Genomic DNA, 26,254 nt, shown 5'->3' with positions numbered 1-26,254 from the left:
ACTGGTGAATGATGACTGTTTCTGTCCATTGCTGGACCGGCTTCTGTGTCACTCAGCCTCTCTGTCAACATCCCGGCCTTCGGCAGAGCCACTCCGCCTCTAATGCTTCTCCTGGCACCATGCGTTCATCTGCACCCTTCACTCCTCTGTCCTCGGTGCCAGGAGGGCCACACGTGGCCCGGGGTTAGCAGTTGTTCCCTGTCTCACAGAAGTCATTCTCTCTGCTTTTCTTATCCCTACACTTCTACGTCAGTGCCTTGCACTGATGTTTGCATACAGAAGTTATTTTTTCAAGTCCTGCAGTGCACTTAGAGACAGGGTTTGAAGGAGGTAGGCTTGCGTGTGGATCTGATTAGTTTTCCGATTTTCTCCCCTTCTAGGTAATACTTTCTAATATTCAAAACAGAAGTCCTAAGCCTGGCTCTGCTCCCCACGATCAAGAACTAGGTTTTTTCCTAGAAACAGGACTACAGAGAGCCCATGTCCTCTATTTCAAAAATGGGTAAGCCTTCTTCTCTTTCTAAATCAAGTTCCTAAAGAAGGAAAGTGGAAAGCCTTATAATGCTGTCTTCAGTTTAGTTTTTATCGTAAAGCAATTTTAAATATAAACCACAGTGGGAATTTTTTTTCAAAAAAAGAATGAGCATAGGCTCTTTTGTCTCTTCTCCACCTGGGTCCTCACTTTCCCATGAGATTTGAAGGTGGGGGGAGGGAGGAGGCCCCCCCATGAGTACGAGTCACAGTGTGGAGCACCGGGACCAGGAGGGAATGGGGCCCATGCTCTGTGCTCCCTTGCCTCCCTGGGATGGTACTGCACAGGCCTCCCTGCTTTGTTGCGGTGAAAATGAATGGATCGGAAACCCTGGCCCACAGGATCACCTCCCTTTGAATGGCTGATCCGTTTAGAGAACTGGATTTGCCAAATTTCAGACGGTTTTTATGAAAGCGAGTATGGCTGTAATGCCACACAGGTACATTTTCCCCTTGAGCTGCCCTTGAAAAGAGTTTTAAAAAGGTTTAAGAGCCTGCACGTAAGGGATAGCTCTCTCATGCATTTGATGCTTGTTTTCCTTTTCGTGTTGCTCTTATGAGAAATGCAATGATACTCTTCCAAATCTCTTCAGCTGTCCCTTGTTTTGACATTTTGCTGCAGGATAGATGTGCATGGAGAACAACAGTAGGTATCTGGCTCCCCCGTAGCTCCTCCTAGGCTGTGCGTGGGAGGCCCCTTCCTCAGGAATAGTCCAATAGCGCTTTAAACTGCAGATTGGATAACTGAACAGGGGAGTTGCTCCCTCTGCATTTTCAAGAGCTTCAAACCTTGGGGCGTAGCTCATGGAAGTGGGATTTCACCTGCCCAGAGCCATGTGCTTCTGTTTCCCATTTGTTGAGGAGTAAATGCTTATTTTCCAAATCCTATTAAACTGTGGAGAAGGCCTGCTTTGCTCCAAAGGTTCAGATTGGCAGGGCCCACAAAAGGCTGCAATAAACACCCCAAAGTTTGGAATGGCTTGGTAGCTTTGGCATAGATGCTTTTGAGTTTGATCTCATCTGTCACTGATTGAGATCGTCTGAGTGATGGTGCATGTCCTCTAGGCTGAGTTTTGAGTTCTAGTTTCTTTGCTGTTATAAATAGAGAGAGAAGGGAGGGAACGTAGAATATTTTTTCTGTTTATTCTCCCTTTTCACAATAAATAGTGTCATCACAGAGGAAACTCCAACCCTGGCTTTCCCTCCCTCTAACCTGTGGGTGTGTGTGACTGATATGCAAGTCCAGAGGCCGGAATGAATTTCCCTGGGGCTTTCAGGAGTCCCAAACCAATACCTTCTATTGAAAATGTTTTGTGTGAGATTGATAAGGGCGGGCTGGACAACTTATTTTCCTATTTGAAGCCTATTCGTCGAGGAGAAAGAAGCGGGGCTATGGGGCTCTGTCCTCCTGCCCTGAACCTCTGGATGCCCACCAGAACCCAACTAAAAAATAATGATGAGAGGTTTGCACTAGGTGATGGATTACATGCTGGGAATTGCTTACTGGCTCATGTCTCATTTTATCTTACCCAAGTTCAAGAAGATTCCCATTGACATAGTCAAAGTTAAGGGACTGCTTAATTTTGAAGCCCCTCTTCCTTTCTTCTTGTCCTCTTGGTCTTCTTCCTGGGCTCTAAAGACCAGTGATGCATTGAGCCGGCTGCTCTGGAGGGCTCTTGTCAGCTGCAGTGTTCTAAAGCGGTAACAAGAGGTTACGTGGGTAGGTGGAGATGAGGGCCAGTTTTGAGACCACGAAATACAGACGAAAGGAGAGAGACCAGTGGGAGGTTTTGGACATGCCAAGCGCTGTCAGGGCTGCTGACTTACACGGTGGGTCACTCGGGGCCCAAGAGCCACACCCGGGGGGCATTCATCAGTGGACGCGTACCGCCAGCGTCTCTGCGGAGCAAGTGGGGGCAAATGGAGGTGGGTGCCATCCCTAAGCACCAGCGGCTTCCCATCTTCCAATGTGTTTGCTCTGCTCCTTCGTTGTCTCGCTCCTTTTTTGTGTTTCTACACTTAAAAAAATATATATCTGGAATTGACAGGATTTGACTGATTTTCAGGGTTAGGAAAATGCATCTTAGATGAGTTTGGCAATAAGAGTTACTAATTGGTAAAGCATATCTTTTTCTTTAGAAATACACTTAAATATGTTCAGCCTTTTAGTTGCCAAGCCCGTGAACTTGGGTCTCTTTCAGAAGGAACCTGACGCCAGGACCAGCTCCTGGGCCGCTCTGATCCCTTAGATCCCTCTTCTGTTTACCAAGTACTTTTATTTCATCGTTGATCCTCATGGCGTTATATCTTCCACGCCCACCACCGCCCTTGGGGTTGGCGGTGTAAAACAGCATCGCCTCTATTACACGCACGGTGACCTGGCTGCCAGGCTTCTGACCTCAGTCCTTTCAGTGCTGCCCCCACTGCAGGGGAAATGCTGTGTGCAGGGCCTTGGATCAACCTTCAAACCGTGGCCTTGTCCACCATCCAGCCTCTCTTGTGAGGGAGCGCTTGACCCCGGGATGAGACATTGCCGGGGGATGGTCCCCAGCCTCCACGAATTGGTGTTTTCTCATCACACTTCCTCATGTCTCATCTACAGCCTGTCACAAATCATATGTTTCTTCTTCTCTCCTCCTCCCCCTGCCCCTCTCCCCCCTCCTTTCCTCCCCCTCTCTTTCCTGCCTCACCCCCTTCCCCTCCCTCTCCTTGTTGCCTCCTCACCCCCCCTTCTCCCCTGTCCCCTTGGAGGGAGAGAGCACCTGTCATCATCCCAGCCCCAGTGTCCTTGGGCCGAGGTCTGGCTTGGCACACACCCATGTCGATTTCACGGGGGTTTCTCTTATCCCTCTGGGTGGCAGCAGCAGGCCTGCTGTGGATGAGAAAACCATCCTGCTGAGGCTCTGCAGAGGGTGGAGGCAGAGAGCGTTAGCCTCAGAGGGCCAGGGCTGCTGCCTCTGAGCTTTTCGAATTTCCTCGCCCACGGTAGGCACTCGGATGAGGGGAAGCAAGGGCGCTGGAGCCAGAGGACCAGATAAGGGACCAGCCCTTCTTCTCGCTGGGTGTCCGTTTCTTTATCTGTAAAATAGTGCCAGAACCAGAGAGCTGTGTGTGGCGCAAATAAGAGAACGCATGTGGAAGCATCTGGTGCAGCGTCAGGCAAACAGGCAGGGGGAGATTGTAACTCCCAGTGATGACGATGCCAGACTGGCTTTCCAGGTGGAAGTGGGACCCCAGGAAGGTCGGGCTCCAGCTGAAGTGGAAGTTCTTGAAGCAGGCGTCACTCATTTCACTGCAGAGCCTCACACAGCAGAGTTTTCAAGGAAGGGCACTCATTTATGACTGCTGGTGTGAGCCAGCTCTGCTCGAGATGCATAACATTAGCTTGGGTAACCCCTAATCACCGAGGGCCACCCCAGTGTTTCAGAGAAAGGAGGCGGGGCCGCCTGGTGTGAGGCACTAGCACTGGGTGTTCTGGGCAGTGTGCAGAGAAACGGCCTCAGCCTGGGGCTCCCCTCAGCCTTCTGAGAAGTGTTACCCCTCCTTGAGTCCTTGAGGCCACAATGCCAGAGAAGCTTGGGTTTGGGATGCCATTTATTTACTCCACGTTATTTTAGGAATATTGAACTATATCTTATAAACAAAGGGTAGCCAAGGACATTTCAAGGAGCTTTGCTCCTTGCTCCAGCATGTCAGGTGTACTGGGTAAGCCAAATGGATTGTAGTGTGTGTTTTCCCTGGTTCTGAATTGGTTTTAATTCAAGGAGGGTGGGGATAAATTCAAGCAAGAAGGCAAATGAGCGTCAGTGTCTGGGAAATGTACCCGCTGGGTCGTCCTCTTTCCTAGGGTGCATCACGGAGTTCTTTGTGGGAGATCCTGTCTCGGAGAAGGTAGGAAGTCAGGCAATATGGTCAGACTCTGGGCTGCCCCCCACATGCTTGCAGCCAGGCCAGGGAATAAAGTGGGATGGAGGGCTTTTTGGAGTTGTGTTATTATAGTCAGTCACCGCTATGTGTTGGCTTTAAATTCCCCAGTCATCTTGTTGACCTTTGCAACTGTTCAGCCCTGCTCAATGTAGCTTGGAATTAGAAGGCAGGAAGAAGGGCCATGAGGCCTGCGGCGTCCCATGGGCTGCCGAGGTTCCTGGGTTTATGGCCTCAGAGAAACAGTAGCAGCAGACGGGCTCCCACAGGCCCTGTTGGGGGCGGGAGGGAGGGCGAGGGTGCCGGTCAGGACGCGAGGGGGCTTGGCTCGATGCACTGGCCTCCCCAGGCACTGGAGCGACTTGGCCTTGTCCTCTGCATTCTTGCCTTCAGTACGTCTTCCTTCTGGCGGTGATAGAAGTGGTTGCCTTTTCAACTGCCCCCTGCTTTTTACATTAGGAGTCAAACGCAAGGAACATGAGAAAATTCAGACACATTTCCAGTAAGCGTTTCGTATGTAACAACTTTTGGTACATGACATTTCTCGAGAGACTCAGAGAGTAAAAAGAAATGAGCCTGCACTGTGGGAGATAGTAGGAGAAAAGAAAAAGGGTAAGATGTGAAAATAAGTAACTTTATAGGCGACAGTATGGTTGTATAAAAGAGTAAACAATGCAAGAACACCTAATAATCACTTTAACTGAGCTGAGGTTTCCAGGCCCATTCATTCATTCAGTAAAGTACTTATTCATCCATTTAGTGAGGACTAATTGCATAGGAGACAGGCCCTGTCCTAGCACTGGGGCTTTAATGTGGAAAAGAACGACAAAGTCCCTGACCTCCTATAACTTCATCTCAGGGAATTAACTAAAAGAAGCAGTCTCAGGATAGTCTGTACATGTGTGACAGGGGAAGTCCAGGTTGCCAGAAAGCCAAATAAGGAGGTTGCCTGTTGAGACGGCGGAAGATTTGGGAAGGGGAGTAAAGCTTTGGAGAAGTGGGATTGAAATGATGTAGGTGCACAGATTTGGGAGAGTCAGGGGTCCTTTACAACTAGTTGGTAGAAACCTGGGGTTAGAACTGCACTCAGTATTGTGTATATTCTGCAGGGTATGAGGAGATCACTCTGGCTGGAGCAGAGGTTTATGCAGTAATGTATGTGTTTCTACATAAACCTCCCAGCACAGGACCTGGCGTGCAGTAGGTTGGGTCAGTTATCCAACATAGTTCTGCTATGTGCCGGTACTGTGCTTGGTACTGAAATGGGGAATATAAGACACATAGTCCGGGTTCTCAGGGAGGATACAGCCTAGTGAGGGAGAAGATAATAAACAAGTAAACCAATGTTTATAATTACAAATCGTAATAAATGCTAGGAAACGAATGGGTGCAGCAAATAACAGAGGGCACCTGCTTAGGTAGGGTGGTCAGGCCAGGCCTCCTGAGGAAGTGACGTGAGACCAAGACTTGAAGGATGAGAAGGAAGTAAGCGTGCCACAAGCAGGAGAAAGAGTGGTGCAAGCAGAGGGCCCACCACGTGTAAGGTCTTGACCCAGGGAAGCTTGATGTGTTTAGGAACCTGAAAAGAGCCCAGTGTGGCTGCAGCAGAGTTGGAAGGGGGAGAGTCACAGACTCTCCTGGTTTGGCTTACCCTGAAAAGGCAGATCTACTGTGGTGGCGTACAATGGGAGAGTAGCGATTGTCCAAAGAAAAATCCCCAAGTCACCAAAACAAAGGCGAGGTGACAGTGGTGGGCAAGGCATTAGATGCTCACCTCAAAGATGACAGTGGGGCTTCCCTGGTGGCACGGTGGTTGAGAGTCCGCCTGCCGATGAAGGGGACGCGGGTTCGTGCCCTGGTCCGGGAGGATCCCATGTGCCGCGGAGCGGCTGGGCCCGTGAGCCATGGCCGCTGAGCCTGCGCGTCTGGAGCCTGTGCTCCGCAACGGGAGAGGCCACAACAGTGAGAGGCCGGCGTACCGCAAAAAAAAAAAAAAAAGATGACAGTGGTAGTAGGGACCAAGACAAGTGGATGGATTGGAGATGTATGGTAGAACTGCTGTTCGTTGATGTGTGATCCCAACTGGTGTGGGGACTAGGTGATGAATTGGATTTGGGGGGCAGCGGGAAGGGGAACAGAGGAATCAGGAATGACTCCCCAGTTGCAGTCGGAGCAACTGGTTAGATGGAGTGGGGACAAGGAGAGGACCACATTCGGAAAAGAGGAAATCAGAGATTTGCCTTTGGATGTGTATCATTTGAGAGCCTGTGAGATTTCCAAGTGGCAGTGTCGACTAGGAGGATAGATGAGCACAGGGGAGGTTGAACCTTGAGTTATAAGTTGGGAGTCTCAGCATGTTGATTATATTAAAAGCCCTGGACTGGATGGGCTGAGAGGGACAGACCGTAAAGAGAGAAGCAAAGCCCAGGACCCAACAGGAAACCTGCAAGAGTTGGAGTTGGGCCAAGGAGGAGGAGCCCATAGGGGAGCTGCCCGAGGTAGGAGGGACCACGAGGGTGTGTCCTCATAGAAGCCTAAGGTGCCTGAAGAGGAGGAAGGGCTCACCTGATGATGCTGAGGTGTTAATAAGGGTAAATACCAAAGCACTGGATTCGGTAATATGGAAAGCCTTTGTGACCTTGAAAGGACTTTTGGTGGATGGTCAGAGCACAAGCTAGACTGGGGAAAGAGCGGCACGAATGAAGTGGTGCCATCAGATGTGGGTCACTTTAAATAAATGTTATTTCCGTTCCCATTTCCTTTTCCAAGTTAGGGTTCTCGCTGGAAGGATGGATGGAGGAGAGATGGTGGAAGACTGAAAACCAGGCTAAGATGCAGGGAATTTATTCTTCAGGTGTGGAGAAGGATGGGGTATCAGGAAGGGCCAAGGCTAGGGTAGTTCATTTGGCAGGGGTCTAGTGCCAGCAGAATCATGCCCACCATATCAGTCGGACTTGGTTCATTTTACTTGGTTTTCAGCCATAGGCTACGTTCTGATCTCAGCAAGAACCATGTATGTATTGGACTGAGAGAAAGATGGGGTGATGGAGGGAGTGGTGGGGGGGACTCCATGTAAGTGGGCTACTTCCTTTATTCACAACAACTTCAGGAGGGAAGTTTACGGACCAGTGTGAGTCCTGCAGCCTGGTCAGCCAGGACCACCTCAGTGATGCCACTTGTCATTCAAGCAGTCCTGTGTCTGGAAGACTTTGGGTCAACCTAGCGAACTGTGCTATGCACTTCCCATGAGTCATTTCAGTAATAAGGAAAATTTTCATAATAGTTGAGCTGAAGGTCGGGTATAGAATCTGAAAATCCTGGAGTCCAAATGGTTAGAGCATATTTTTAAAAATCACTGCCCTTTGTAGCTGAGGACTCTGAGATCCAGAGAAATCACATTCAATGATCATTTAATAAATATTTATCAAGAACCTCAAGAGGTTATTTACTAGTGCCAAACACTGTTCTAAGTGAACAGGTCAGACCCAGTCACTGCCTTGATGGGGTTTACATTTTGCTCAGGGAGACAGTCAGTAAACAAGGCAGTGCTGGGGTGTGCTCAGAGCAGGAGCCTGAAGAAATGGCTCCTCTGTTTATAACACACCTGACAGGCATCTGGGTTCATTGTGACAAGGGACACAAAACTTGTAGCCTTCCTATGAACAAATACCCTACACATGTCCTCCTGCACCTCCAGGTGGCCTCTGAGCGGGACCAGCGGGACAGGGCTCCATACTGGAAGAAAAGCCACCGTGTTTAGCAGGGGAGTTTGCTGCCTAGAGCCTGTGGTGGACCATGAGTGGTCTTATAGACTTAAAGGCTTTGAACCTCTCTTTTCAAGGAAAAAAAAAAGATCCCATTTATATGCTATCCTAGAAAAGACCAAACAGTGGAGACAATAAAAAGATCGCCAGGAGTTTGGGAGAGAGGGGAGGTGAATACAGAGCATATAGAAGTTTTTCAGAGCAGTGAAAATACTTTGTATGCCATTATAATGATGGATAGGTGTCATTATACTTTTGTCCAAACCCATGGAATGTGCAACACTATTCACTTCCTTAGAGTGAACCCTAAGGTGAACTGTGGACTTCGGGAAATTTCTATACCTTCCTATCAATTTTGTTGTAAACCTAAAACTTCTAAAAGAAAAAGGAAAAGAAGAGAATTAAACAAAGCAGTGTGATTTATTCAGGGTCACACAGCTAGTTGGTGGCCTGTGCCTCCCCCTGCTGACGCCCAGCCCAGTTTTCTCAGCACTCGCACAGAATGACCACTCCCAGTTAGTGTTCTCTTCTTGAAGATGGAGCTCTGGGCAGCAGAGCCGCAAGGAATACATTAGACTGAGAAAATAAGGACTTTTAAAGCCAGTCTAGTTGTAATTGTTTATGTAATAAAAAGCGTCAGCCAAGTCTTCTCTGTTTTGTTTCAGTGTAGACTAGGTCTGGCTCATCCCTTAATGCCATCAAAACTTTAGTATGAAAACAAAGGAGTCTTTGTCAGTTTTAATTATGAAATTCCAGGACCACTTTCCGTGATAAATTTCAGGGGATGAATTATGGGGCTCGGGTAGTTGCTTTCAATGCACTGCATAAGCGCTAGCACCCACGGCGTGTTCGAGGCCTGCGCCATCAAAGCGTTATCAGCGTTCAGCAAGGTGGGTGCATCCATGTTCGCCTGTCCTGGCTTCAGCAGAAGAACGGAGTAGGTCATTTGAGGCTTCCAGAGTACAAGGCGGGGTAGGGTGGGAGCATGGGGCATGGGGAGGGGACCGGTGAACTAATTAGCAGTTACTTGCATCTCACAAAGGCCCCTCTCCGGGCAGTTTCTCCCAGCTGTAGGCTGCCTCCTTCAGCCTCCATTCAGAATTGGAATTCCCTGAAAGATGATCTGGTACAGGAGATTATTCCAGTTCTTCACCTTGGGTTTGTCCGGGATAGTGATTTTCTATTTTAATGGAGGCAGGAGGGAAGGGGGAGGTTCTTTGTTTATTCATCCACTTATTTGTTCATCCATCAAACATTTATGTGCTAGGAGCTAGGGTTGAGACAGCAAATGATCCCAGTGGATTTTCTAGTCCAACAGGAAAATAAATAACTACAAGTAGGCTTACACCTTAGGAAAGGAGAGGAAGGCAATACTACCTCTTTAAATTCAGCCTTTCACTTTGCACGTTTTCCCCAAAAGAGATGGTTATATAACAGTTGTGGCTAAAAAATCAAAATTAACTTTATTTTTTTTGATATTTCCCAATAACTCTTGATACGACCGGAGATTGACCCTGGAATTTTCTTTTATAGAGGGCAATATTTGCAGGCCGACTCTTGGGTCATGCTCTGGACAGGAGTATCATCAGTGAGCATACACAGCAGGAACATAACAGTGTGGTGTGAGGACTACTGCCCAACTCTGTTTAGTTTTAGATGATTTGTTCCAACATTCACTTGTTCTGCCAGTGTTTATTCAGCTGCTACTCCTGCCAGATGTTCTCCAGGTGCTGGGGGTGAAATGGTGAGCAGCCAGACGTGCTTCTTGCTTTCAGAGAGAAACCAGGTCCTTATATTCCTGGGTGTATAACTACACCCCGAGATGGGGCTCAGGCGGCAAGGTACCCATTTCTGTGAGAGGCCATTTGAAAATGAAGTTGACCTGGAGCTGGTGGTTAGGGGAGGTTTCCCGAGCAAGTGACTGAGCAGATCCTGAAGATGGATCAGTGAAGAGGAGCTAATTCACAAAGGCAAGGTGGACTGGGAAGGGCGCTCGTGTCGGTTAGACCTGAAAGGATCCTGAATAGGCATCAGAGGCATCTGGTCCAACCAACCCATCCTTTTTCTCTGCTCTGTTTTTCTCAGTATTTAACGGGCATCAAATGTACTACGAACAGTGCTTACCAGGGATCTTCTTAGGTTCAGTTAAGCATTCTGACCCACAAGACTTTCACTGGCCACACTTGGCCATCTATGGAGACAGATCTGGAGCAGAACCGTAAGTTGCCAAGCAGGCAGTGTCAAGGGTTTCTCTCCTATGTGAGCTGTGCTCTTGGCAGTCATCTGGCCACCCAGGAGCTGTCCTCTTTGCCCCTCCCTCATCATGTGACAGCTCACGTGCTAGAGAATGAGCTTCACGTGGAGTAGGGATGGGGTCTGCCCCGGCTTAACGTCTCCCTGAGGGATATGCTCAGTTGTAAGTCATCACATTCAAGGAAGCCCAAAGCGGCGTTGTCCCCATCAGATATTTATAGTTCCTTCCAGTCCAGATGCAAGTTATCAGTCAGAGGTCATTTTTAATATAAGCAATGTTGCCTCGTAACATAATTGACATTCTAGCTTTATTAGGTTTCCAGGGAAACAGAAGTAGAAAGTTAACCTAAGGTCAGATTCTCAAGCAGGAGAGGAAAGGAATTTGCTAACCCTTTGCCCACATTGTGTTTTTTTTCCCTTATCTAATCTGTTTATTGTCTGTCTCCCATCACTGGAATATAAGTTCCAGGAATTTTTATCTGTTTGGTTTGGGGAGGGATCTGTACCTTGAGAGTATCTGGTATACAGGTGTACGTGAATGAATGAGTGAGTGAGTGAATGAACTTATGTTCAGCCGAGATGGCTGTGGCTCACAGATGCCTGACAGTTGTGTGTTTTCTTTAAAATTAGTTCACGCAGCATGTATGTACTGAGAGCTAAGCGTGCAAGCACTGTGCTAGGTGCCGGGATGTAAGGAAGAAAAAGACAGCCTAGACGGGCCTCATGGAAGTGACCGCTCCTGTTGCTGTTTAGGGGGAGCTGTGCTCTGACCATCTAGCTCTTCCCACAGATGATGTCCTTCTGTTGGAAGAGGGTGAAGGGGGCCAGGTATCAAGTGGTTTCCTTGACCTCAGTAAGAGATAATACGTTTTCTGGGAAGGTCATAGGGACTCCTGCTGTCTGCCTTATCTCTGAGACTGTTTGCAATAACGGTGGCTTTATTATAAGACACCCCCCAAGCAGGCCTGATAGACTCTTTCTTTTCTGAGAAGCTCCTAGCTTGGTGGAAAATTGGTGCTTGTAGCCCTCCTTACTTAAGCCCGGCGTGTACACATCTGGATGGGATTCTAGCATTCCCACAGCAGGAAAGAGAATTATCATTGTCCATGGTTTAGTGTTGAGAACATTTGCTCCCAGAGCCTCCCAGACCCGCATTCTTTTTCAAGTATGTAGCTCTTTGATTTGAAACCTCACGGGCTGAAGTTAGACGCAGAAGCCTGAGAGCCTGTTTAAGTATGGCCCTTGTAGGCAGCCCCTCAAGGGCAGGCCATTGAAATGGCACATGTGTGTTGGGAAGGAGGAATTCACGTCCCGTCTGGTCAAGGAGGAAGCCAGATTTTACCCTCTCTGAGCCTGTCAGACTGTGGAGAGCTTTCTCGGTAATTTAGTGACGCCTGTGCCACAGAGCCGGTCCAGATGTATCTGCCCGGGGAGCAGGGTGGATGGGCAGGAGGGTGTTGGGAAGGCATGCAGCATTCCTGTTCTTGGCCAGAGCAAATTTCATCAACCTGTTCTTTCCCTTCCCTGGTTTAGGTGTCAAATGCGTTAATATTTTATATGAGGGCAGGGTGCAGGGGGTGGAGGCCCCAGCTCTTTTCAAGGGATATTTCCTACCTATTTCTTTTTAAGTCATCATTTTTCTCTCCATACTTTTTTTTTTTTTTTTTTTTGCAGAGGTATTTTTAGTCAGCTCTTAGAGAGAGTTGCAGAGAGGTTGAGTTAAAGCCCAGAAAATGACTGAGACATCTTTGGAAAATTTACGACTTTTCTTAGGAAATGCTAGAACCTTCTATTGAAAGTGAGAGGGGCCATAAATTTTCTTACAAACACCTGCCTTTATATTTGTATAGCAATGTCTGCCATAGATCTGTACACCAATAAGGATATCTACAATATGATTGTATGTTCTCATAGCAAAATCCTGCATTAAATTGTAAGATTTTTAAAAATTAATGAATTGCTTTTTTCAATTGACGTTTGATTTTTTCCACCTTCCTCTCTATTTGAGGTTTGAATTTTTACTTTTTATTCACAGGTGACTTTGGTGGTGATTCTCTAGGCCCAGCACAGACATACTGTACCTTTTTGTTCAGCTAGCTCTTCCTTCTGTATCTTCTCTTTGCTGGCAGGTGCTTGGTTGATGGGTATGGGAGCTGGTTCTCCTTTGACTCTCCCTGGCAAATTAACATCAGAAGCAGCAATCTCTGCATGTTGGAAACAAGCAGTTAAAATACCAGGAAGAATCTGATGTTGTGTTTCTTCTGAAGAATACTCAGAAAAACTCATTAGCCAGACTTGGTAAAACCTCTGAATTACAAATTTTTTTAAAGATGCAATTATACTGCTTTCAAGTACGTTTTGAGCTAGTTAAAAAAAAGAAGCTCTTGCCATCTCAACTCCATGTATGTTTATTGAGAGCCTGCTGGGCACCAGTCACTAGGATAAGCTCTGGGATATGAGATGAATAAAAAATGTTCTCTGAGCTCATGGGGAAGACAACAAATAATTATAACACCTGGTGAAAAGCACTATAAAGAAAAGATGGGCTGGTGGGGAGAAGGAGAGGGAGGGGAGGAAGGAGGAACAAGCACTTGCCTGGGTGCGTTCATCCAGTTCATTAGAAGAACTGACACTTGAACTTGGTCTTTGAGGGAGGGGTAAGATTTCCCCATCTCAGGGAGGCCTGCGGGGGCAGGGATGGTAGTCCTGGTTGAATGCTAGAGCTACCAGGCCAGACACATTTTATGCACTCTTGGCAGGCAGCATTGTCTAGTGGTTAAAAACCATTGACTCTGGATCCACCTGCCTGGGTTTGAATCCTCCCCCTTACAAGCGCGGTGACCTTGGCAAGTTACTTAACCTCTCTGTGTGTCACTTTCCTCATTTGTAAACTGGCGATAATAATAGTACCTTCTTCATAGTGTTGTTAGATTAAGTGCGTTAGTAATTATCGTGTGTTTGGACAGTGTCTGGCACATGGTAAGTTTGATAAATAAATTAATAAAACCCTGCAGAGTGAAGGGTTTGTCAGCTCCCTAGAAGAAAAGGTAAGAATCAGCAGCTGAGACGTCTGGGAAGATGATAACAACAGTGGCAGTATAGTTTTGGGATCTTCTCATATCCTGTCATTAAAAAAGACACAGTAACCGGACAGCAAAACCAAAAACCCGTGCACAACATTTACCGTGAAACTAGATGACAAGGTGTACTCACGAACACCAAAGTACAAGCTAATGGCGACAGACCACCAACAGCTAGAGACAAGCACGTTATTTGCATCTGTGTGGGAGAAAGCAGAAGGAAGCAATGGGGGATCCCAGGGGCCTGAGGACAGGAGACCCGAAAATAGCCATCAAGACTACTGGAAAGCTTGTCTGGCCAATTTGAGATTAGCTGCTGAAAATGAGAGGGTTTTGCCAAGTAAGGTCTAAGGGACTGGAGCAGTCTGGCCCCTGTGAAGACTTGAAACCGACCCACTAGGGCTTTTTGCTGGGACTGGACCCCACAATGAGGAGAATGCTGAAAGTGGAATGAAAACTGACCAAGTGACACAAGAGACAAAAGAACGATCAGGTAGAGATAAAAGTGAAGGACGGGGAGGTAGCCAGGAATTATCATAAAAAACAAGATGCTACTATTATTTTTTAGTGGCTTTATTCAGGTATAATTTATATATCAAAAATTCACCTGTTGTAAATATACAGTTCAACTGTTTTAAATAAACTTACGGAAGCATTGCAGTCATTGGCACAATTCAGCTTTAGAACATTCCATCACCCTAAAAGTTCTTCATGCCTATTTGTAATCAGTCCCCACTCCTACCCCCAGTTCCAGACAACCACTTATCTGCTCTATAGATTTGCCTTTTCCAGAAATGTCACATAAATGGGATCATAGAATATGTAGTCCTTCGTGTCTTGCTTCTTTCTCTTAGGATAATGTGTTTGAGGTTTACCCACGTTGTTGAATATATCAGTAATCACTCCTTTGTATTGCTAAATAGTTTTTCCATTGTTTATCCATTTACCAGTTGATGAACATTTGGATCATTTCCACTTTGGGGCTATTATGAATAATGCTGCTACGATCACTCATGGACAAATCTTTCTGTAGACATATGTTTTCATTTTCCTTAGATAGATTCATCAGAGTGGAATTGATGGGTCATAAGTTTATGTTTAACTTTTAAGAAACTGCTAAGCTGTTTTCCTGAGTGACTGTACCATTTTACCTTCCTAGCAGCAGTGTATGAGAGTTCCAGCTTCTTTCCATTCTCTTCAACATTTAGTGTTGGCAGTTTTGAAATTAAAGCCAGTCTGGTGGGTTTGTAGTGGTATCTCGTGATTTTAATTTGCATTTCCCTAATGATTAATGATGTTCAGCTGTTTTGCATGTGCCTATTAGCTATTCTTATATCTTCTTTGGTGAAACCTCTTCAAATCTTTTGCCCTGTTTTCAATTGGATTGTCTTCTTATTATCAAGTTGTAAGAGTTCCTTATATATTCTGGATACAGGTCCTTTATCAGATATATAATTTACAGATATTTTCTGCCAGTCTATGGCAGGTATTCATTTTTTTAAATTATGTCATTCAGAGAGGAAGAGTTAATTTTGATGAAGTCCAACTTAACCAATTTTTCTTTTTATGGATCGTCCTTTTGGTGTCATAGCTAAGAAATTTTGGCCCTATCTAAGACCACAAAGTTTTTCTCCTGTGTTTTATTACAGAAGTTTTATAGTTTTAACTTTTACACGTAGGCCTCTAATCTATTTTGAGTTAATATTTGTGTATGGTGTGATGTAAGAGTCTAAGTTAATTTTTTTTTTTTTTTGGCATTTAGATATCCAGTTGTCTAAGCACCATTTGTTGAAAAGTCAACTCTTTTCCCATTAAACTGCCTTGACACTTTAGCAAAATAATTAATTAATTGAGCATAAATATAAAGGTTTATTTCTGGGGTCTCTATTTTGTGTCATTGATTTATATGTCTATTCTTAAGCCAATAGCACACTGTCTTGAATATGTAGCTGTATTGCAAGTTTTGAAATTACGTAGTGTAAGTCCTCTAATTTTGTTCTTTTTCAAAATTATTTTGGCTATTCTCAGTCTTTGATATTTCCATATGAATTTTAGACTCAGCTTGTCAATTTCTCCAAAAAAAAAAAAAATGCCTGCCAGGATTTGAATAAGGCTGGCGGTGAATCTCTAGATCAATTTAGGGAGAATTGCCACATTAACAATAGTGAATCTTCCAATCCATTGTCTCTTCTTTTATGTAGATCCTCTTTAATTTCTCTCAAAATTTTTTTGCAGTTTTTATTACACAGGTTTTGAATTTTTTGTTAAATTTGTTCCTAAGTAGTTTATTCATTTTATGTTATTGTGAATGAAATTGTTTTTAAAATTTTATTTTCAGATTATTCTTTGCTTATATATATATATATATACATATATATACTATTGATTTTTATATATAGATGCTGTATCTTGCAACCTTGCTGAACTTGTTAACTAGTTCTTATAATTTTTAATAGATCGATTACTTAGGATTTTTACTTATGGGATCATGTCATCTGTGAATAAAAACAGTTTTACTTCCTCCTCTCCAAACCGTATGTCTTTTATTTCTACCGTCACCTTATTGCACTGCCCCGAACTTTCAATACAATGTTGAATAGAAGTGGTGAGAGCAGACCTCTTTATCTTACTCCTGCCCGATCTTAGGGAGAAAGCGTGCAGTCTTTCACCATTAAGTAAGATGTTAGCTGTAGGTTTTTCATAGATACCTCTTTGTCTCTAGTAATATTTCTTCACTTAAAGTCTGCCTTATCTGATATTAATATAGCCACTCCAGCCATCTTGTGGTTATTGTTTACATAGTGTATCTTTTTCATCCTTTTGCTTTCAACCTATTTGTATCTTTGAATTAAAACACCTCTCCTGTATATCTCTTGCAGATAGCGGATAGTTGGACCTTGCTTTTTTTATCCAGTATAAAAAAAATTGCCTTTTGATTGGAATATTTAACTCATTCACATGTAATGTAACTACTGACATGATTAGATCTACATCTGCCATTTTGCTCTTTGTTTTCTGTATGTCTCATGTCTTTTTTATTCTTTGTTCCTCCCTACGGCCCTCTTTTGTGTTAAACAAATACCTTTCAGCATTACATTTTAATTCCTCTGTTGATTTTTTACCTGTATTTTTTGAAAATTTCTATGGTGGTTCCTCTATGAATTATAAAACATATCTTAAATTGTCAATCTATTTCAGTAAAATATGCAGGTTGGCTCTAATATAGCTTTATTTCCTCCCTCCTTTTGCTACTAATGTCTCTATATGTTATAAACACAACAGTGCAATATAATAATTATTTCCTCATACAATCCTGTTTTTAATATAAATTAAAAGAAGAAAAGATTTTAAAATATATTTAAACTATATTTAACCACATATTTATATTTCTAGTACTCTTACTAATTTACTCCTGTGGTTTCAGATTACCTTCTGTTGTCATTTCCTTGTAGTCTGAAGGACTTCCTTTAAAATTTTGTATTGGGTATGTCTGCTAGATATGAATTCTCCCACTTTTTGTTTATCTGGGAATGTCTTTATTTTGCCATCATTTTTGAGTGACAATTTTACGCCATGCAGAATTCTTGGTGATTTTTTTTTTTTCTCTCATCACTTTGAGTATATCTTCCCCTATGTTTGATGAGAAGTCACTATTAATCTTAACTGTTGTTCCCCTCTATGTGATTAATTATTTTTCTGTTGTTACTTTCAAGATTTGTTTTTCAGCAGTTTTATCATTATGTGTCTCTGTTTTTCTTCAGCCTTTTTTTTTCCTCTGTTCTTTGGATTGGATGATTTTTATTCATTTATCTTAAGTTCAGTGATTTTTTAGCTATCTCAAAGCTGCTGTTGAGCCCATTTAGGCAATTTTTAATTTTAGTTATACTTTTTAACTCTAAAATCCCCACTTGGTTAATTTTTATAGTTTCTGTTTCTCTATTGAGATTCCCTATTTGCTGACTTGCTATTTTCTTTTAATCTTTAAACGTAGTTTCTATTAATTCTTTGATCATACTTATAATAGGTACTTTGAAGTCTTTGCTAAATCCAACACGTAGGCTCACTCAGAGTGAGTTTATATTGACTACTCTTTTTTTTTTAAAGTATAGGTCATGCTTCCCTATTTCTTTGATTGTCTCATAACAGATATAGTACAACCATAAACTAAAAAATGAAAGGAGAATGCTGATAGCATATGCAGAAAATAAGATTTTTAGCTTTTCAGTAATCATAATGATGGTGATATGATTTGATATTGTGAAATGTTTTTGTGTAACATAAAATAGAGCAGCTTAATAGTCATGGAATGTTCTAATTCTCTTATCCCCCATGTCCTTGGGAACCAGGATTCTTGGTGTGGGAGAAAGGCAAAATAGATTTAAGATAGAAGAAATCAAGGAAAAACTCTGTAGTCCTGAATTTGTTTTTTTCTAATTTAATTTTTTAAAAGTATAGTTGATTTACAATGTTGTGCCCATCTCTGCTGTACAGCAAAGTGACCCAGTTATACACATATAGACATTCTTTTTTTTTTTTTGCGGTACGCGGGCCTCTCACTGTTGTGGCCTGTCCCACTGCGGAGCACAGGCTCCAGACGCGCAGGCTCAGCGGCCATGGCTCACGGGCGCAGCCGCCCTGTGGCATGTGGTATCTTCCCGGACCGGGGCACGAACCTGTGTCCCCTGCATCGGCAGGTGGACTCTCAATCACTGTGCCACCAGGGAAGCCCCAACATTCTTTTTTTTTTAATATTCTTCTCCATTATGGTTTATCACAGGATATTGAATATAGTTCCTTATGCTGTACTGAAGGACCTTGTTGTTTATCCATCCTATGTATAATAGTTTACATCTGCTAATCCCACACTCCCAGTCCTGTCCTCCCCTACCCCTCTCCCCCATGGCAACCACAAGTCTGTTCTCTGTGTCTGTGAGTCTGTTTCTGTTTTGTAGACAGGTTAATTTGTGCCTTATTTTATTTTATTTTTTTATTGGAGTATAATTGCTTTATAATTGTGCCATATTTTAGATTCCACATATAACTGATATCATATGGTATATCTTTTTCTGACTTACTTCACTTAGTATCATAATCTCTAGTTGCATCCATGTTACTGCAAATGGCATTATTGCATTCTTTTTTATAGCTGAGTAGTATTCCATTGTATATATATGTACCACATCTTCTTTATCCATTTGTCTATCGATGGACATTTAGGTATTTTCCATGACTTGGCTATTGTGAAATAGTGCTGCTATGAACATAGGGTTGCATGTATCTTTTTGAATTATAGGTTTGTCCTGGTATATGCCCAGTAGTGGGATTGCTGGATCATATGGTAATTCTATTTTTAGTTTTCTGAGGAACCTCCACCTGTTCTCCATAGTGACCGTACCAACTTATATTCCCACTAACAGTGTAGGAGGGTTCCCTTTTCTCCATACCCTTTCCAGCATTTGTTATTTGTAGTGTAGTCCTCAATTTGAATGACAGAATTGGAAATATCAGTATGAAATCATTAGGTATCTGTGTGTGTGTGTGTGTCTGTATGTGTATTTGTGTGCGCGTGTGTGTAGATATACACATATATGTGTGTGTGTGTGTGTGTGTGTGTGTGTGTGAGAGAGAGAGAGAGAGAGAGAGAGAGAGGAGGTCCTTTAAATAAGTCCTTCAGAGAGACAAGGAGAGGAGAGGAGGTTTGGCTCAGTGACCCAGTAGCAATGACTGTCCCTAGTGCCTAGGTTGTGATCTTGAAGTATCATTTTCCAATTTAAAAAACCTCATTCAGTTCTGGGGTAGGAAATAAATAAGACAAGCCTGTAAAATCTCTACATATCAGATAGCAAGAGAACTATCAAAGATTTCTAGGGCTATGTTTTCTAACATGGAATTCAGGCCATATATGGGACAATTTGAATTTAAAGAAGGATAAAAATTGCAATAGTCTCATCAAATATGTTTAAATTCATGAGTTCTAATTCAGTATCTAACAAAGTAGACAGAAAGAAAGAATCAAATGTTTTTCCTCCATTTACTGTATGAACTGGAAAACCAAATATTAGATGAAGGGAAACACCTCCCTATAAAATTATTCCAGCTAGTAAGTGAAAATGCAGTGAGAGAATTAGAATGTCACCATTTTGTAACTCCCAGTGAATTAACGTATCTAACCATCAAGCATCAAGGGCAGCTAACAGCAAAAAAAGAGCGACAGCTGGACCCAATGTGCCTCCTGATGGAAGAACACACGACTGGCAAAGTCTTGCAAAGGGATTGAACCTGAATGGGTGAAGCCTCAAAATCCAGCTCCCAAATGCAAGAAATACAGGGAAAGGAGGAATATATCCAACTGCATGACTCTGTGGTTTTCCTATCGAACTGCATGACTGTGTGGTTTTCCAGCCAATGGGAATCTCTACAGGTCAAGCAGTTCAGATTCTTTAACTGATAAATTGTAAGGAAAAGAAAGAGGTAGAAAGGGAACCTGTAGATTAACCGAGATTTTAAAGACTCATCAAGTAAGAAAAAAAAAAATGGGCAAGTGCAGGGATGTATACTTGAGTGATTAAGCTGTAAGGAATGGAATGAGGCCATGACTATGAAAGCCAGGGGGGCAGTTACTTTGGTTGGATGGAGAGGCCTGTTAACTGGGATGGGGTGAGTGACAACGATTCTTTTTTTTTTTTTAAACTTGGGTGATAGTTACAAGTGTTTTTGCCTTGTAATAATTTCTCAAGCGATATATTTGTTTTATGTGGCTTTCTGTGTCTATTTTTTATATAACAAAAAGTTAAAAAAAATAGTTGGGGTGGATAGAAGGACACCGAGCAGGGGCAGGGGAAGGATCCCTGCACTGGGGATCCCGGTCCTGGCTCCGCTGCCCGCTCAGCACTGTTGGGCAGGCCTCTCCCATTCCATCTCTGGGACTCAGTTTCCCTCTCTGTCAGTTGAGGGTAACGAGTCCTGTCTGCTCACTAGGTTGGTGGGAGAACCATCTGGAACAATGGGCTGGGGGTGGTGTGGGACCAGCTCGTGTCACTTCAGAAGGAGGCGATGATGGCGAACATTTACTGAGCAGTGACTGTGGCCTCATGTGATCCTCACAGCAGCCCTGTGACTAGCAGGTGTGCAGCTGGTCTTACCCTGGAAGACCTCGTCTCTATCCTGAAGCAGCTGAAAGTCTCTTTTTCTTTAAAAATATTTATTTTAGGGCTTCCCTGGTGGCGCAGTGGTTGAGAGTCCGCCTGCCGATGCAGGGGACACGGGTTCATGCCCCGGTCCGGGAGGATCCCACATGCTGCGGAGCGGCTGGGCCTGTGAGCCATGGCCGCTGAGCCTGTGCGTCCGGAGCCTGTGCTCCGCAATGGGAGAGGCCCCAACAGTGAGAGGCCCGCGTACCGCAAAAAAAAAAAAAAAAATTATTTTATTTATTTATTTGGCTGCGCTGTGTCTTAGTTGCAGCTCGTGGGCTCCTTAGTTGAGGCTCGCCAGCTCCTCAGTTGCAGCATGCTGACTCCTAGCTGTGGCATGCATGTGGGATCCATGCACGGGTTCCCTGACCAGGGATCAAACCCAGGCCCCTTGCACTGGGAACGTGGAGTCCCAACCACTGCACCACCAGGGAAGTTCCCAGCAGCCGAAAGTCTTAGGGAGGCTTTCTTGATGAGAGAGAGGATTCACTTGTAATGATCTTGTCAGGGCTCTATTAGTAAATGTCCGCTCTTCTGGATGGCTTAGAAGGGCTTGAAAATAGCTTATTCTGCTGAGCAAATTCAGTATTCCCCCCACAGATCATGTTTGCCCTGCTCGTGTGCTTAACAAAGCTTTTTTTCTATAGATGGTGCGAAGGTACAGTTGAGCTCACCATCTGAGTGACTGGATGGGAATTCTGACTGGGAAGGGCCACTCTGTGAGGTGTATGATGAAAGCATCTGATGTAGAAGCTTGTCCTAACGAATTGTGGACAGACCCGTTTTTATATTATCATCATTTTGTCAATGTTAGTCTCCTTGTCCATCCTGGTCCACTTCAGAGTTCTCTTTCTGCCGTGAAGGTTAGCCCACGCGGCAGAAATGCTCTGCTGTCCCTTTGTTGTCTGCCGCCACTGGCAGGGGCCATGAATCACAGCCCTTCTTCAGAGCCAAGTGTGTCCCGGTAGGAATTTGGCCTGGCCCTCGCTGTTCCCAGCCTTCCTTGCTTCTCTTCTGCCCTGTCGTGCTTTTGCTTTTGTGTCATGGGAGTTAGTCACAGTTTCCAGACTCTTTGCAGGCTTCTGCATGACAGGGATCATCAACTTTTCTGGGCACTGGAGTCAGACTGGGCCTGGGTTCAAATACCAGCTCTTCTGTCTGTGGGCTGTGTGATGATCACGGGCACGTTACATAATTTCTCTGAACCTTTGTTTCTTCGTGTATAAAACTACAGAAGATGCTAAATACCTGTCAGTTGAGAACAAAATTTTGACCATATTATATGATGGAAACCAGTTCTGATGTTGCAGTATCTTCTGGTAAACCAGAGGTACGCAAGCGTACCAGTGTCTGTCTTTGGCTTTTACCCGATAACAGTTTATGTGTGGAACAGAGGACCAGGTGGTGAGTGGTGCGAGGGTTAGGGGAGGGTGGGGAATGGGAGGATTACATGATTTTGAGCGCTGGGCCAGCGACTTTACAGGCGTCATCTTATCCAGGCCTCAGGAGCAGGTATTAGTCCCATTTTACAGGTGGGGAGGCAGGTACAGCAAGGTGAAGCCTGTTTCCCGGGCTCTTACCCCTCCCGTGGAGGCCCAGCGCCTGGTACTGTTTCCCTTCGCCTTGTTTCCAGATGTCTCACATTCCAGTCTCTGTTCCTCGTCTCATGATCACTCTCAACCTTTGCCCTCTCCTTCTTTTCTATCCCCAACTTACTAATCTTTCCCAGCCTGACTCACAAGAACCTGTGAGGATTCCAAGCAGCACCATGCTGCCTCAAACTGGGCAATACTGCTTTGTTTTCCCCGAGAAAATTCCCGGAGGCTTTTATGTGCCTGCTTCATGGCCAAGGTCCTCCTTTCCCCTCCAAGGGTGCCTGGTCTGGTTTTGAATGGGACCCTCGGGCTGACCTGGCCTGAGCGCCGCCTTCAGAGTTGCTGCCATTCCCCGTCCCCGCTCAGCTCTCCTCACCCCCATCTCTTGCCTGCTTGGCTCCTGAAGGCATTTGGACCCGTGACTCCTGGACATTTAAAGTCCTATATATATATATATTTTTTTTTTATTTTATTATTTTATTTTTGGCTGCGTTGGGTCTTCGTTGCTGAGTGCAGGCTTTCTCTAGTTGTGGCGATTGAGGACTACTCTTCATCGCGGTGCGCAGGCTTCTCATTGCGGTGGCTTCTCTTGTTGTGGAGCACGGGCTCTAGGCACACGGGCTCAGTAGTTGTGGCTCTCGGGCTCTAGAGCGCAGGCTCAGTAGTTGCGGAGCATGGGCTTAGCTGCTCCGCGGCATGTGGGATCTTCCTGGCTTGAACCCGTGTCCCCTGCATTGGCAGGCGGATTCTTAAGCACTGCGCCACCAGGGAAGTCCCTAAAGTCCTATATATGTTATTTTTAAACTGAGTCCCTTGGATTTTTTCTCACTTGTCATAGCTTTTGAAATATTGTCCCCAGAGGTTGTTTTGGAAATGCAGTTCTGTTTCCTGCTATTGGAATGGAAGTGAACACTGTCCTCTTATCCTTGTATTGAACCTTCAGCTTAAGTACTGTGGTCCATCTGGAAGGACTGCCCCCCGCCCTTGATGTCCTCTCTGCCTTTCCCCCTCTCCACAGCCCAAGTGACTGGATGAACAGGATTGTCAGAAGTCCTTCTAACTATGTGACCCTGCTGCTTAGAATTCATGAATGTTTGAAGCCATATTGTTAGCAGACCAGTTCTACCTCCTAGATTGTTTTCCTTCTGCTTTATTACTGACATTTTAAATGAGTATTAGATTGGCCTGGTGCGTATCAGGGTTCCACGTAATAAGCTATGTCCCTTCTTGGAGGCAGGCCGTGGAGCCCTGGCCTCTCTTGCACTCCTCATGCTACATGTGTGTGTGTCTCCCACCTCGGGCTGGTCTCGAGCAAACACTTCCCTCTGTGGAAGTGAACGATGTTGGTGCTGAGCTTTGCTCTTGTCAGCTTTGTATCAGGCTCTCCTAGAACTTCAGTGGCTAAACCTCCTGGACCACTACTTTGAGCCACTAAACTACCTCTAGTGGCTCAGCCACCCAAGCTCACATTTTTGAGTTTGGACTGGCCCCTGTTGATTGATTCAGAGCAACCTCAGATTGATTCAGAGCAAACCTGTATTAGCTGAGCCAGAACAAGAAGGACTCAACTGCTAACAGCCTTGGCTCCTCTGCCTCATCTGTGTTGTTGGGCTCTGACCCTCGCCCGGTGGCCTTTGGCGGAGACTGTCTGCTCCTCCCCATGGGCACCAGCACTCCTAGGCAATGTCACCATCCTTTCCTGCAAGAGTGACCACAGGGCCCCAGGAAAGAGCTTTTCACTCTTCCACCTGACATCAGTCGTGTCTTTTGTCATTGTGAGCATGGTAGGCTTTCAGTAAATAGCAGAGTGAATGAATGAATCAAACTGGGGAATATCTTTTTTTTTTCTTCAAAATTAAATGACTCCAAAGAAGTAAAACAGACTTTCATGTCTGTGCATTGACTGGAAGGTAGATTCCAGAATTCCAAAACCGTTTTGATCAATGGCAGAGTTTTGAGGATAATAGTGATAATCATGGTGAGTGCTTAAAAAGCACTTACTCCGGGTATGAACTCATTTAATTCCTACAGCCAGTCTATGAGGCGGGTACATTTGTTCTCACCATTTTACAGATGAGGAAACCGAGGCAAGCACTTGCCCAAGGTCAACAACTAGTTAAGTGGAAGAGGTTGGGTCTGAGCCCAGACTGACTCCAGAGTCCGCGTTCTATTTTGCCTCAGTTTGAGGACGTAGATTAGATGAGTACATGGATTTCCAGGTGGGTGCTCTGAAGAGCGAGCCTCATGTGTTAGACGCGCTCTGGTTTGTTTGTTAAAAGTGCTGTCAGATTGAGGAGTCCAGCTCTGCGTTAGGTACTGTGAGGCCTCTCAGGTCAAGTTGAGCCTCGTTACGATCCAGGTCTGTGGGAGGAAGCACGTTTGTTGGCAAGCCCAGCATTGCGTCCCCGGGGTCCTCTCCTCGTGTGCAGTGGACACTCGCTGTGTATTGTTTGAATGAGGATTGATACCCTTTGACTCATTTCCAAAGGTTGAAAGGAAGGAGGATGGGAGAGGAGCAGGCCTTTCTGTATCCCGTGTTTCCCCAGAGCCTCAGGGTCGGGATGAGGGGAGAGAATGGGTAGGAGGGTGTGTAGTCCTTCCGTCTGAGCCCCTACGGCAGTTTGTCCGGCTGTCATACATCACAGGCAGGACAGTTTGTCTGGCTGTCACGTGTCACAGGCGTGAGCAGGCCGGGCCCTGCAGGGCTGCCTGTGCCTCATCCACCTGTGTCTCTGCTGCCAGGACCCAGCTGCTCCCTGTGCTGTGGCTGCCTGGCCAGCTGACTAGGATGCCTGGTTTGCTCTGCTTTTGTCACGAGGAAGCCCTCGTTGCCAGGGTGGTCCAAAAAATGTTGTTAAGCCTAGTATGACTCTCATTAGGTTTGAAATGAGACTTACGGAAGCTTCGCCCTCTTGTTCAGGTCCCAGCGTGCACGGTTGTCACACCCTCCATTGCTATATCTAGGTTGCAGCTGGCTCGCTCCAGTGATCAGAGAGAGTCCTTTGCTAATGAGGCCAAGGTTGTGGGTTTGATCCCTGGCCCTTGACTACAGCAAGCCATCTGTCTTCACAAATGCATGTCACTGGATCTGAGGCGAAGAGTGTGCACAGAGGGAGAAGCTGGAATCCATTCTGGGAAAAACAGCTCCCTGACAGCCGGCCAGAAGTGGCCTTCCGTACTGTGAAGGATGTCTTTTTCTTCTCCCACTTTCCGGATCTGGAGTTCTGGTTTCGATTCCAGACTCTTTCCACATAGATGATACTAAGGGTGGTATAAATGAAGGGGAAGCAATTCCCAAGCCTGAGAACGAAGAGAAATTGACCTAGGGATACATGGTATCCCTCTGTGTTTTTCTAGGGTTGTAAGTGCTGACAGTGTCCAGACACTGACAGGGTGGATGGATCTCCTGGTGTGAGAAGGATCTCTTCAGTTGTCCTCTTTGTGATCACAAACATGCTTTTCAGCCAGGAGATGGGGAAGGGGATTTCAGAATGTAAGATTGCCCTCACCCCACAAAAAGCTTGCTGAGGGTCACTGGGTACCTGGTTGGCTCTGTGAGGCAGTTAGGACAAGAAGAGGTGAGTACGAGAGGGCCTGTGCTCTCAAGATGACTGCAGACATAATTACAAAGGAAAAGCACAGGTTTAGTGCTGTCTACGCTCAAAATAGGTACAAACTTGGACTTCCCTGGTGGCGCAGTGGTTGAGAATCCGCCTGCCAGTGCAGAGGACACAGGTTTGAGCCCTGGTCCGGGAAGATGCCACATGCCGCAGAGCAACTAAGCCCGTGCGCCACAACTACTGAGCCCGCGCTCTAGAGGCCGCAAGCCACTACTGAGCCAGTGTGCCACAACTACTGAGCCAGCGTGCCACAACTACTGAGCCCACGTGCCACAGCTACTGAAGCCCATGCACCTA

The 26,254-nt window shown here is 45.2% G+C and overlaps 1 protein-coding gene and 1 non-coding gene across 3 annotated transcripts in view; both read left to right on the top strand.

Moving 5' to 3' along the window:
- TTC7B (tetratricopeptide repeat domain 7B) overlaps nucleotides 1-26,254 on the top strand; it is a 239,346-nt gene that overhangs the window by 74,691 nt on the left and 138,401 nt on the right. For both annotated transcript variants that reach the window (XM_089908118.1, XM_022576286.3), the window contains exon 5: nucleotides 381-502. In XM_089908118.1, coding sequence (XP_089764244.1) covers nucleotides 381-502 — 122 coding nt within the window. The remainder of the gene's footprint in view (nucleotides 1-380; nucleotides 503-26,254) is intronic.
- Nucleotides 8,006-8,134, top strand: LOC115802953 (small nucleolar RNA SNORA11). Its single transcript, XR_004023541.1, has one exon. It is a non-coding gene; the product is annotated as a small nucleolar RNA SNORA11 (small nucleolar RNA).

Source organism: Delphinapterus leucas, chromosome 2, assembly GCF_059928025.1.
Source record: "Delphinapterus leucas isolate spDelLeu-1000000601 "Yukka" chromosome 2, BTC_Dleu_Yukka2, whole genome shotgun sequence".
NCBI classification, from domain to species: Eukaryota; Metazoa; Chordata; class Mammalia; order Artiodactyla; family Monodontidae; genus Delphinapterus; species Delphinapterus leucas.
The sequence above is the reverse complement of the archived record's forward strand: the minus strand, read 5'-3'. Positions and strand labels throughout refer to the sequence as shown.